The sequence below is a fragment of the Macaca thibetana genome, chromosome 6, assembly GCF_024542745.1.
Source record: "Macaca thibetana thibetana isolate TM-01 chromosome 6, ASM2454274v1, whole genome shotgun sequence".
NCBI lineage: Eukaryota > Metazoa > Chordata > Mammalia > Primates > Cercopithecidae > Macaca > Macaca thibetana.
This window is the reverse complement of record NC_065583.1, coordinates 43375410-43388931: the sequence shown is the minus strand read 5'-3', so window position 1 is coordinate 43388931 and position 13522 is coordinate 43375410. Positions and strand designations below refer to the sequence as shown.

Genomic DNA, 13522 nt, shown 5'->3' with positions numbered 1-13522 from the left:
AGGCAGAAGGTTGCAGTGAGCCAAGATCGCGCCATTATACTCCAGCTTGGGCAACAGAGCAAGACTCCATCTCACAAAAAAAAAAAAAAAAAAAAAGCCCAAGTCATATTTTTTCCTCCTTAAACTTAAACAAGAAGATCATAGGACATATTGTTCCTCTCTTTTCCTGCTCAAACTTTATTTCTCCAACCCCCTTTTTCTCACCTAAATTTGGCTTGATGATGCCGGTTTAGAAAAATTCAAAGGTTCATAAATCCACAGCTGCCATCCTATAGCCTATAACACTTCAACTGATCCTTAATAATGATGTTCAATGACTTACCAGCAGAGAAAGAGGAGACACATAAGATTCCCCTGGTCTCTTTTGAAACCTCAGGTTCCTGGGTGCCTGACACTCCAAGGGCTTCAAAGTGCCGTTTTCCTGAATAAGAAAAACTGCATTAGTTGGGGAATAGAAGTGTCAGCTGGCCCTGATAAAAACATTTCATCTGATGAAGCCATGAATAACCCTTACAAAACACATTTCATGTAATCAAAGTTGACCCTATATCCTGACGCTATATAACCTTGCATTTGAAGATGCAAATTATGATGTGGATTTGATATAAGGCATGCAGATTTGCTTTGGAAGATACTAATTTTTGGTCACAAGTAAAAGGAATGGGGTAGGGATAGGGAGCCTGCCTGGGGAGGGGATAGTGAGATTTTAAAAAGTGATTATTGGCCGGGCATGATGGCTCACACCTGTAACCTCAGTACTTTGGGAGGCTAAGGTGGGTAGATCATCACAGGTCAGGAGTTCAAGGCCAGCCTGGCCAATTTGGTGACACACTGTCACTACTAAAAATACAAAAATTAGCCGGGTGTGGTGGCACATGCCTATAATCCCAGCTATTCAGGAGGCTGAGGCAGGAAAATCGCTTGAACCCAGGAGGCAGAGGTTGCAGTGAGCCGAGATTGCACCATTGCACTCCACCCTGGGGTACAACAGCAACTCTCTCTCACAAAAAAAAAAGTGATTATAGGCCAGGCAGTGGCTCACACCTGTAATCTCAGCCTTTTGAGAGGCCGAGGCGGGCGGATCACTTGAGGTCAGGAGACCTGCTTGGCCAATAAGGCAAAACCTCGTCTCTACTAAAAATACAAAAATTAGCCGGGCCATGGTGGCATGTGCCTACAGTCCTAGCTATTTGGCAGGTTGAGGCACAAGAATCGCTTTAACCTAGGAGGCAGAGGTTGTAATGAGCCGAGATTGTGCCACTGCACTCCAGCCTGGGCAATAGAGCGAGACTCAGTTTCAAAAATAAATGAATAAAAAGTGATTATAAATGGAGATTAGGACAGTATTAAATCAAGAAAAAACTGATTAGAACAGCCAAAAACATGAGTCTATCTTAAGTCAATGTAAGAAAAGAACAGCAGCTATCTTTTATGGGTAATGATCTGGGGAAATGGATGGGAGGCAGGGAAGAAAAAAAGATGTCTAGAAAAGAGGATTAGTTGAAGGGATTAGATACAGAATTATCTTAGTGATTAGGTGGTTCTGAAGAGGCTAGTTTTAACTTGGAACGAAGGATGACCTAAGGTTTAGATAAAAAGTACCATGGCTTCCTCGGAATAAGGGCTTAAAAGCCAGACTAAGGGGGAAATAAGAAATTAATAAATCTACACTTGCATGTAAAGTGGTGGAAAAAAAAATCTGTGAACAAGTTATGCAAGTTAACCCTACAAACAAAACTCCTAAATCCCTTACACTACAGTAAGGATAATTTTTATCCTCAAAATGATCAACTGAACATGAGAAATAATGATGACCTACTGTGGAGAACTTGGAGCTGGGTGTCTGTCCTAGGGCCAAACTTTAATAAGAAAAAACAAAAACAAACAATTTTTTTCCCCTATAGTAATACAGTTTTGCTTGTCTAGCATACGAGGTATAAACAGTTCTACGTCTCACTATGATAACAACAAGTTTCTTCACTCAAAAAAATAAAACTGCCAATATATCTAGGTTTCCATTAAACACTCACATTTTCTTTATTTGCAGATAAGCTACACATTGCATCTCTCTTTCTATGGCCACGGTCCAAACCATTCGGAGTGCTACAGAGAAGCTGTGCCTAAAAAAGAGTTTGCTGAGAACGTCCCGCATCAAGTCACAGGTGCAATGGAAACCCTCTGTCTCCCACCTGAAAAGCAAACCCAAACCCAAAAAAGAGAGGCTACTCACTGGGCTACATTTCATTAGGTGCTGGTGATGATTCCTGCAGATTAAAACAAACTGCCTGTTAGGTTAGCCCCAAATACTGTTTGATTATTCTTCAGTGGATTTGGTGCATCCCAACATTTTTAAAATTTCATTCTAGGAGCCCTATTCCCAGTTGATATGTCTCTTCCAACAACAATACATAGGGTATTCTCTGTGGTAAATATGAAGACTCAAGTGATATCTTGGGGATAAGACCCTCATTTTGCCTGTATAACCATATAAATAAACATGTACCAAAGATGAACGAGTTTTATACAATTTACTAATTTTCCAGCACAGTGTATTGGGGCTAATTTTTTTTTTTTTTTTGAGACAGTCTGGTTCTGTCACCCAGGCTGGAGTGCAGTGGCAGGATCTCGGCTCACTGCAAGCGCCGCCTCCCAGGTTCACGCCATTCTCCTGCCTCAGCCTCCTGAGTAGCTGGGACTACAGGCGCCCGCCACCACGCCCAGCTAATTTTTTGTATTTTTAGTAGAGACGGGGTTTCACCATGTTAGCCAGGATGGTCTCAATCTCCTGACCTTGTGATCCGCCCGCCTCAGCCTCCCAAAGTGCTGGGATTACAGGCGTGAGCCACCGTGCCGGCCAGGGCTAATTTTTTTAAAAAATTTAATTTCTGGCCGGGCGGGGTGGCTCACGCCTGTAATCCCAGCACTTTGGGAGGCTGAGGCGGGCGGATCACCTGAGGTTGGGAGTTCGCGACCAGCCTGACCAACACAGAGAAACTCGTCTCTCTACTGAAAATACAAAATTAGCTGGGCGTGGTGGCACATACCTGTAATCTCAGCTACTCGGGAGCCTGAGGCAGGAGAATCTCTTGAATCCGGGAGCGGGAGGTTGTGGTGAACCGAGATCGCGCCACTGCACTCAAGCCTGGGCAACAAGAGCAAAACTCCGTCTGGAAGAAAAAAAAAAAAAAAAGCCCGGCGTGGGGGCTCATGCTTGTAATCCCAGCACTTTGGGAGGCCGAGGCGGGCAGATCTACGAGGTCAAGAGATCGAGACAATCCTGACCAACATGGTGAAACCCCGTCTCTATTAAAAATACAAAAATTGGCCGGGCACGGTGGCTCAAGCCTGTAATCCCAGCACTTTGGGAGGCCGAGACGGGCGGATCACGAGGTCAGGAGATCGAGACCATCCTGGCTGACACGGTGAAACCCCGTCTCTACTAAAAAATACAAAAAAACTAGCCGGGCGAGGTGGCGGGCGCCTGTAGTCCCAGCTACTCAGGAGGCTGAGGCAGGAGAATGGCATGAACCCGGGAGGCGGAGCTTGCAGTGAGCCAAGATCACGCCACTGCACTCCAGCCTGGGCGGCAGAGTGAGACTCTGTCTCAAAAAAAAATAAAAATAAATAAAAAAAAAATAAAAATACAAAAATTAGCTGGGCATCGTGGCGTGTGCTTGTAGTCCCAGCTACTCGGGAGGCTGAAGTGAGAGAATCGCTTGAACCTGGGCAGCGGAGGTTGCAGTGAGCTGAGATCAGGCCACTGCACTCCATTCTGGCAACAGAGTGAGACTCCATCTCCAAAAACAAAACAAAACAAACAAACAAAAAACATATCTATATATAAATTTCTATCCTCCCTCTGTGGATTTCATTATCTATCTGGGTTAGAGCATTTAAAGCAATTCAGGCCGGGCCAGGTGACTCCCATCTGTAATCCCAGCACTTTGGGAGGCCGAGGGGGTTGCTGATCACTTGAGGTCAGGAGTTCAAGAGCAGCCTGGCCAACATGGTGAAGCCTCATCTCTACTAAAAATACAAACATTAGCCAGGCATGGTGGTGGATGCCTGTAATCCCAGCTACTCAGGAAGCTGAGGCAGGAGAATCGCTTAAATCGCTTGAACCCAGGGAGGCAGAGGTTGCAGTGAGTCAAGATGGCGCCACTGCACTCAATCCTTGGCAACAGAGCCAGACTCCATCTCAAAAATAAAAATAAATACATAAATAAAATGCTTGGTATGTGTTAGATACACAGTTTATTTAATCCTTACAATAGCTACTTTATGACAAGTGCTATTATTGTCTCCATGTTACAAATTAAAAAAATTAAGGTCTAAAGCAGAGTCACAACTGGTGAATGAAGTAGTAAGCCAGGAATCCAGACACTGATTCCAGAGCCTACACTCTGTACTTTCTTTTTTCTTTTCAACACGCAGTCTCGCTCTGTCGCCCAGGCTGGAGGGCAGTGGTGTGGTCTCCGCTCACTGCAACCTCCGCCTCCCGGGCGCAAGCAATTCTCCTACCTCAACCTCCCAAGTAGCTGCGATTACAGGCATGTGCCACCCCACCCGGCTAATTTTTGTATTTTTAATAGAGACGGTGTTTCTGCATGATGGGCAGGCTGGTCTTGAACTCCTGACCTCATCTGATCCGCCTGCCTTGGCCTACCAAAGTGCTGGGATTACTACAGATGTAAGCCACCGTGCCTGGCCACTCTGTACTTTGAATTACTAAGATACAGCACTTTTCACATTCAAATAAAAGCCTATATAAGTGTAGTATACCATTTTCCTTCATTTCCTTATAGATACTTCTGATTATGACAGTTAAAATGAATAGCCTTCATTTTCACAACACTATTTAGATCTGGAAACCTTAGAAACTGTTCAAGGTAAGGAACTAGGCCTCAAAGCCCACTTATACCCAATATGAAAGGTTTTGCACTCTGCAGAGTCCGCACAGGATAAAATCTCTATGATCAGTGCTAAAAAGCTTTTGCATGGGGTTCATTTAGCAACAGAACTTACATCCCAGCTAAATGCACTTCCTGAAGTCCTGAAGAATCCAGGTGACCTGCAATCAAATATAAAAAATCAGTAAAAGGAGTTATTTTTGTCCATGCATCCTGTTTTTCCTTCAGATTTTCTTCATTACCAGTAAGCCATATTAATTTCAAGGACTGAGCTTTTGAATACAAAGCCTCTCGATTGATACCCATTTCATAGTACAAGGTACAATTTCACAGAAACTTAAGGTTTTATGTGTCACTAAAAGAAGTAGTGCTGGGAAACACTGTACTTTGCTACCTACGGAGTTTTTTTTTTTTTTTTTTTTTTTTTTTTTGAGTAGAAAAGAAAGGTTATCACTCAGAAAATCTGAAATTAGAATTCTGGAGGGTTAACTTATGAAACATTCCTTTTGGAATATTTTATATAAAACATATAAGAATTAAATGACAATGTATTTCTTTTTCTTTGAGACGCAGTCTCGCTCTGTCGCCAGGCAGGAGTGCATTGGTGCTATCTCAGCTCACTGCAAGCTCCGCCTCCCGAGTTCAACCGATTCTCCTGCCTCAGCCTCCCGAATGGCTGGGACTACAGGCACGCGCCACCACGCCAGCTAATTTTTGTATTTTTAGTAGAGATGGGGTTTCACCATGTTGGCCTCCCAAAGTGCCAGGATTACAGACATGAGCCACTGCACCTGGCCAACATATTTCTTTACGCTGGTTTCTTTGCCTCTGCTGAGATTAGACTAAGGCACAAAACTTCTCATATCCTAATGACTATACTTTCATTCCCACCGTTAATCAGTCAACAAAATATGTTCCTACTTGTCTAACATTTTCAAATGCAAAGTAGCTCCTATTAGTGTTATTATCTTTCTCTTCCCATTGGCTTAATCATTCTCAAAAATTCTCTAGTTACCCACAAAATGCCATCTCTCTAGGCAGACTCTTTTTATACATTCACCACCTTCTGTCTCTATCCTACTTCCCTGTTTTCTCCCTTAAAAGTTATTCTTCCCTTCAAGGCCTTTATATCCCTTCTCCCTACCAGTTTCATCAAGGTCTGCAGAAGTGGTAAGCTGAGTGGCAGTTATCTCCCCACTGCTAAGATTCGAAAGATCGAGGCAACGTTTTGGGGTTCCTCTGTTGAGACATAATGGTACATCGAAATTTCCATTAGATTGTTATATCCTTAAAAGTCAAAGATCATGTCATCCTCTTCTTTTTTTTTTTTTTTTTTTTTTTTGCAATAGAGTCTTGCTCTGTCTCCCCGGCTCGAGTACAGTGGCACGATCTTGGCTCACTGTAACCTCCGCCTCCCGGGTTCAAGCGATTCTCCTGCCTCAGCCTCCCAAATAGCTGGGATCACAGGTGCCTGCCACCACGCCCAGCTATTTGTAGTAGAGATGGGGCTTCACCATGTCAGCCAGGCTGGTCTTGAACTCCTAACCTCAGGTGATCCGCCCACCTCGGCCTCCCAAAGTGCTGGGATTACAGGTGTGAGCCACAGCGCCCAGCCAATCCTCTTCATCTGAAACACCCCTTAATGACTATCAGATTATCTGAACAGTGTCCAAATAAATCTAATTGCTTTTTGGAAATATCTCAGACTGGGCTGAGAGAAGTCTCCCACTACCATAATCTGTACCTCATTTTCTCCTTACCAACATATTGAAACAGATAATTTTTTTTTTTTGAGGCCCAGAGTTTATTGGCCAAGGAGGATCTTGACTCCACATTCCCTGTCCTGAGCACCATGAACACAGGCTTGATTTCTCCCCGGAGTCCCTAGTTTTTCTCAGGTACTACTTCTCTTCGTTTGCTAGTTGAGACATGGTATGATCAGAATTCAAAGTACAACTGCAATAACGTTAATATTAATACTAATAAAGTGACCGACTCATAATGCAGCAGTTTTCAAAGACTTTTGCCAGATATCACATCATTTGATTCTCACAAGATCCTAGTAAGATAGGAAGAGATTATTATTTCTTTCTTGTCTTTTCTTTTTGAGATAGAGTCTCACTCTGTTTCCCAAGCTGAAGTGTAGTGAGGCGATCTTGGCTAACTGCAGCCTCCAGCTCCTGGGCTCAAGCAATCCTCCCACCTCAGCCTCCTGAGTAGCTGGGACTATAGGCATCACCACGCTCAGCTAATTTTTAATATTTCTTGTAGAGACGGGGTCTTGCCATGTTGCCCAGGCTGGTCTTGAACTCCTGGACTCAGGCGATCCGCCCTCCTTAGCCTCCCAAAGTGTGGAGATTACAGGTATGAGCCAACTCGCCTGGCTGATATTATAATTTCTTGTCACAGAAAAGAACTCAAAAGGGTTACACAGTCAAGGGCAGAGCTGAGACTTAAACCCTGACCTTTGAGCCAGGATAACTGAAAACAAACCAACAAACAAACCCAACTGTTTGGAAATAGCAAAGGCAACAAAGTGTAAAAATAAAAGTATATTTACCCAGACAAAATGCTTAGGTTTGTAGAATCACCAATAAATTTGCCCACTGGAGTGCTAGGGACATCTGGACAGACAGTAAAGGAAGTGTCTCTCTCCAGGAGCAGGTTTAACATTTTCCTTTGATTAGACCTAAAACTGGGTCCTGAGCCAGAGCTTCCTTCCTCTCTTGTGGATGAGAAGAGTTCCGTAGACATGGTCTTCGAATTCTCACCAGGAGAAAAACAAAACCTAGCTAGGAGGAAAACGTCATCTCTATCGGTACCTCACAGTTCCCTCAGCTTTCCCAAACTCCTCCACCCTTTCCAGGCAGGCGGATCAGCATTGGAAGAGGGGCATTCCCGAAGGGTGATTCACAGCCTGGCTCCAGGTTAGAACCTGAATTCACCGACGAGAGGCAACCTTAGGACCTTAAAGATGGAATGAAGAGAGGATTTTGACTTGTTCCACGCCACACAGCTCGAGACTCCTGACCAGAAAGAACCCAGGTCGTAACTCGCGACAGTGCCCATTCGGCCCTCCCAATCTCTGTTTGTGTGGGCCGACTGGACCCTAAGAGGACAATGGGGTCTCCGTGATTCCGTGGCGGAGACGGCTGCGGACTTACCTCAAGCCTGGAGTCTGAGGCTTGCCTACAAGAGGAGGGAAAGTGGATAGGGATCGGACACAGGCGAAGACTCGAGCAGAATGAAAGAAAATCTGGGGGAAAGGAGGCAGTTAACCAGACTGCAACTCTGCCTCCCGACTGGGTAGGCCAACGTCGGACTCAGCGTCTTCCCCGCGCAGGAGGCCAAAGTTATGGCCTGCGAGCAAGAATATCAACAGCCGCAAGCGTTGACCATTCAAACCTTCCGCCCGCCCAGTAACCTATCCCCGCTCGCCTCTAAGCTGCGTCAGCCAATCTCCGTGCGCGCGCCCAGACCCTCACGGCCTATCGTTGGGCTGGCACATTACCCGGCGTGTGCTTGCTCTGGAAGTGGTAAGACTTGCCCCGCCCCATAGCCAGAGCAGGATAGTGATTGGCCCACCAGCGTTAGGCAGGCTGCGGGGTAAGCTCCGCCTCACGGGGAGCCTGCCGCATCATTGGCTCTCCCTCTCACCAATCGCCACACCCCTTCTGTTTTCTTCTTTCCCTCGGCCCCACGAACCCCGGGAGATTTAAATCGCACCTTACTAGTGATGACCATTCGCTAGGATAATACTAGGAGAGATTCTTTTGGGTGGAGGGTGTTGTAAGCGTTTCATTTTCCTTGCTTCTTTCTCGTGCCGTTTTCGCGGACGTTTTCTTCTGAGTTTTGCTGGCCTTCCACGGGACATGGAGCGTTTGCTGCTGGTGTGGCAGGTATTGGGGGGAGACAGGTGTGTGTGTTTATGCTGAGAGGCATTAGCCCCTTCCAAGAGCTTTCTTTGTTTGGCGTTTCTTTTAGTGTGCAGCATCTCAGAGACGCTAGTTTACGTGGGTAAAAAGAAATTCCATTGCAGGGAAAGTGGAGGAATTAAATTATCTTGGTATAATCCTTATCACAATCCAGAGGACCTCAAAGATTGGTTATTCATGGAAATTTGAACATTGACGAGGTGATATTTAGAAATTACTGGCCGGGCGCGGTGGCTCACGCCCGTAATCCCAGCACTTTGGGAGGCCGAGGTGGGCGGATTACATGAGGTCAGGGGTTCAAAAACAGCCTGGCCAACATGATGAAACCCCCGTCTCTACTAAAAATACAAAAATTAGCTGGGTGTGGTGGCACACACCTGTAATCCCAGCTACTTGGGAGGCTGAGGCATGATTAATTGCTGGAACCCGGGAGACGATGGTTGCGCCACTGCACTCCAGCCTGGGCATTAGAGTGAAACAAAAAGACATTCCTAATGTTAGGGATTTGCTTTTAAATAATCCTGTGCTGGGGGAGGGTATTGATGATACAAGATTGACCCTGAGTGTTGAGTGATAGGGGGCAGGAAGGTCCATCATATCTGTGCATCTCAACGTTTAATTTGCACACTAACCACCTGAGGACCTGTTAAATGCAGATTCTGATTTGGGAGGTCTGGGTTGTGGTTGCGGCCGGAGATTCTGCCCGTCTAACAAGCCCCCAGCTGATGGTGAGGTAGCTGGTCATAGGAACATACTTTGAGCGGTAAGGTATTACCCCATACTCCTTACTTCAGTGTATATTTGAAAATTTCCATAATAAAAATGTTCAAAATAACCTTGGAAGCTCTTTAACATGCAGGCTCCAGAAACGATAATTCAGTAGGTCTAAAGTGGGGTCATTATCAAGGCCCCCAGGTGCTACCCATGCAGACAGCTTACAGATCAAGCTTTGAGAAACAAAAGTCAAAATGCAACTTGTGTCTGATGTCAGGATTTTGGTGGTGGTAGTGGCTGAGAGGCACAGTGTAGCCAGCTGGTTTTTATCCTAATACCCTTTGCATCTGTAGAAACTGCTTCCCCAGAAAGGAGATGTGTGAGGAGTCTTGGTCCTCTAGGATACAGACAGTGAGTGTGGGAGTTAGCACAGAGCCTTGCTATGCCAGGTGAGTTTGAAAATCAGGCTGGGGATTAAGGGAGTGTGGGATGAGTTGTTATCTGCTTTGACGACTACAGTATAATCACACTTTGTGGGAAACTGTATACTTCCCTGCAGGTGGGAAGTAGAGACAGACAAAGTTATTCTCCAGTAGTGGCAAAAGCAGATAGATTATGGCAAGTGCACACCTGGCTACCAGTGCTTTCTGCACCAGGTCCTCAAGTAAGTGCAGTTGTGGGTGGTCACAACAAAGATGTCAACCAAGTAGCTTTAGTTCAATGTCAGGTGATAGAAATATACGAGAATCTGAGCACTCTGACAAAGTTGCAGCATTCCTAAAACAAATTCTGTAAAAATCTAGCCCAAAAATAAGTTTCTGAGACTTTTCTCAAATAGAAGTTATATACCTAGTCCTTAAGAGTGTTTTTTTTTTTGGGGGGGGGGTTGTTTTTGTTTTTGTTTTTGAGACAGAGTCTCACTCTCTCCCAGGCTGGAGTACAGTGGCGCGGTCTTGGCCCACTGCAACCTCTGCCTCCCGGGTTCAAGCGATTCTCCTGCCTCAGCCTCCCAAATAGCTGGGACTACAGGTGCCCACCACCACGCCCAGCTGATTTTTGTATTTTTAGTTGAGACGGGGTTTCACCATGTTGGCCAGGCTCGTCTCAAACTCCTGACCTCAGGTAATCCACCCGCCTCGGCCTCCCAGAGTGCTGGGGTTATAGGCGTAAGCCACCATGCCTGGCCAACAAAACTCTTAAAAGCTCTACTTTTCCTAATGAAATTGTTTTCCTACCAAACATTTTTACTATCTCCTCATGATTCCAGCTGGCTTAGCTAATTGCAACATACTTAGCTAATTACATGTAAGTTTACATGCATGCATACAAACTGTGAAATGGTAGAATTATTTTAAAGGGAAGTCAAATATTGTCTTTTATATCTTGATTTCTGAGGGTGTTGGAATATATCTAAGTTATCCTTCCCAGAAGAAAGAATATTAGGGAGGTGGGAAGTTTGGTGTTTAATCTGATTTGAAGATTTACTTTTTCTGTTGGATTGAGGGCATTGATCCTATGTCATCCTTGGGGAATCCCTATCTAGGCTCCTGATTCACTGTGATAAGCAGTGAGCTGTGTTCCTTCACCTTGACCTCAGTCTGACCCATACTTGTTGTGGCCAGGGCACTGCGGCAGCCTGGGCTTCACCCTGAAACACCAAACAAGAACGGGAGGTTCAGCCATCACTCCTGGGATGCCCAGATCAGGCAGTGGAGAAGAGCCCTACATTCCTGGGACCCTCCCTGCCAGCCTCCGCAGGGCAGAAGGGCTGAGGGATGTGTTTTCTATTCCTGGTTCTTTTTATGACTGGTAGGCTTAGCCCTACTTCTCCCCACTTTGCAGAGGTTTAGCTTTCACTGGGTGAAAAGGGAAGGTCTGAATCGAGTGTATGTTCCTCCCACTTGGCTGTTCCTTCCTAGGCAGGGAATGGAGAGTCTCTTAGAGCCAATGGATTCCACTCCTTTGGATGACCTCCTGAATCACTGGCTCCAGGCCCTGGAACCTTCAGAATATGGATGGAGAGTATCCTTTTTTTTTTTTTTTTTTTTTTTTTTTTGAGACGGAGTCTCGCTCTGGCACCCAGGCTGGAGTGCAGTGGCCGGATCTCAGCTCACTGCAAGCTCCGCCTCCCGGGTTCACGCCATTCTCCTGCCTCAGCCTCCGGAGTAGCTGGGACTACAGGCGCCCGCCACCTCGCCCGGCTAGTTTTTTGTATTTTTTTAGTAGAGACGGGGTTTCACCATGTTAGCTAGGATGGTCTTGATCTTGTGACCTCGTGATCCGCCCGTCTCGGCCTCCCAAAGTGCTGGGATTACAGGCTTGAGCCACCGCGCCCGGCCGAGAGTATCCTTTACTGAAACCCACTGAAGCAGGGTTACAGATGGGGTTTGGCCCATGAGGGCACAATTAAGATGCGGTTCAAAGCAGTGGCTCAAGAACAAAAGAATAAAAAGGGGGCAGCAGGGAAAAAGAGCAGGACATGAGTAAAAAAATCCTTGGGAACTAAAAGTAGAATAAGGAGATTTAATTATGGGTAGGACTGTTAGGCTGCACTGGGAGGCAACATAGATGATTTCATAGATGATGAAAGGGGATGTAACCTTCCTTTGAAATGAGGCCTGAAACTTGACTTGCAGGGTTTTTTTTTGTTGTTGTTTTTGTTTTGTTTTGGGTCTCAGTTTCTTTCAATGTTTTGCAAATGAGCCAATGCCTACTTTTAACTCAACCATTTAACTAGTAAGCTTGGTTAATAATAAAAAGGGGAACAGCTTAGTGGTGAAAAGCAAGGGCTTTTAGACTGCTTTTTGATAGTACCTTTGCCTACCATGTGGGCAGTCACTTAACCTCTTGGGCTGTTTCATTTGTCAAAGAGAAGGTTTTGTTTCATTTGATGATTGTAAGAAAAAATGAGAATATATATCAAAGTATGTAGTCCAAGTGTGGTGGTTCACACCTGGAATCCCAGCACTTTGTTTTTTGTTTGTTTGTTTTTGAGATAGAGTCTCATTCTGTTGCCCAGGCTGGGGTGCAGTGGCACAATCTCGGCTCACTGCAATCTCTGCCTCCCTGGTTCAAGTGATTCTCCTGCCTCAGCCTCCTGAGTAGCTGGGATTACAGGTGGGCACCACAATGCCCAGCTAATTTTTGTATTTTTTAGTAGAGATGGGGTTTCACCACGTTGGCCAGGCTGGTCTCGAACACCTGACCTCAGGTGATCCGCCTGCCTCAGCCTCCCAAAGTGCTAGGATTACAGGTGTGAGACACCATGCCAATCCCAGCACTTTGTGAGGCCAAGGTGGGAAGACTGAGGCCAGGCGTTTGAGACTACCCTGGGCAACATAGCAAGACGCCTCTCTCTACAAAAATAGAAATAAATATGCTGGACACGGTGGCACACTCCTGTAGTTCTAGCTACTCAGGAGACTGAGATGGGAAGGATTGCTTGAGCCCAGAAGTTCAAGGCTGCAGTGAGCTATGATCGCTCACTGCACTCCAGCCTGAGCAACAGCAAAACCCCTGAGCAACAGCAAAACCCCGTTTCTAAAAAAAAAAAAAAAAGCATGGTGTCTGGCACATAAGAGCAATTCTTGGAAACCATGTGTCCCATACTTCATGGCCCCTGACTCTGCTCCTTTTGCCAAGGGGAAATAGGCAGTGCAAGGTAAATCTCTCCACCCCTATTTTCTCAGTTAGTACTGTACCTCACTTTTCTTTTTCAGTTTGCAGACTTGGTGACTCCTGCCTCCCCCCCTCCCTGGCTCAGTGAGGAAGATCCCTGCCACTGGCTCTACTTTCCAGCTGATCACAGCTATTTACCTGTCCCAGTCTTGAGTAAGGCACAAAATATTTACAGAAAACAGACGTCTTTCAGAGAACTTGCTGCTAAGTGTAATAGTGAAGATTACTTGCATACTGCTACTTTCCAATCAATTAAAAAAAAGAAATAGAAAACTTTGTATTACA

The 13522-nt window shown here is 45.5% G+C and overlaps 1 protein-coding gene across 3 annotated transcripts in view; it reads right to left on the bottom strand.

Moving 5' to 3' along the window:
• The window catches only part of CDC25C (cell division cycle 25C), a 49469-nt gene extending 41081 nt beyond the window's left edge, over nt 1-8388 (bottom strand). The window contains exons 1-7 of one of the 3 annotated variants that reach the window (XM_050795128.1): nt 8075-8174; nt 7471-7698; nt 6055-6149; nt 5026-5071; nt 2231-2264; nt 2031-2120; nt 323-421 (exon numbers count right to left, since the gene is read on the bottom strand). In XM_050795128.1, the coding sequence (XP_050651085.1) occupies nt 323-421; nt 2031-2120; nt 2231-2264; nt 5026-5071; nt 6055-6149; nt 7471-7664 (558 nt within the window). In that variant the 5' untranslated portion in view covers nt 7665-7698; nt 8075-8174. The other 2 variants (XM_050795127.1, XM_050795126.1) reach the window with 2 other exon arrangements.
• Nucleotides 8389-13522: the final 5134 nt, after the last annotated feature.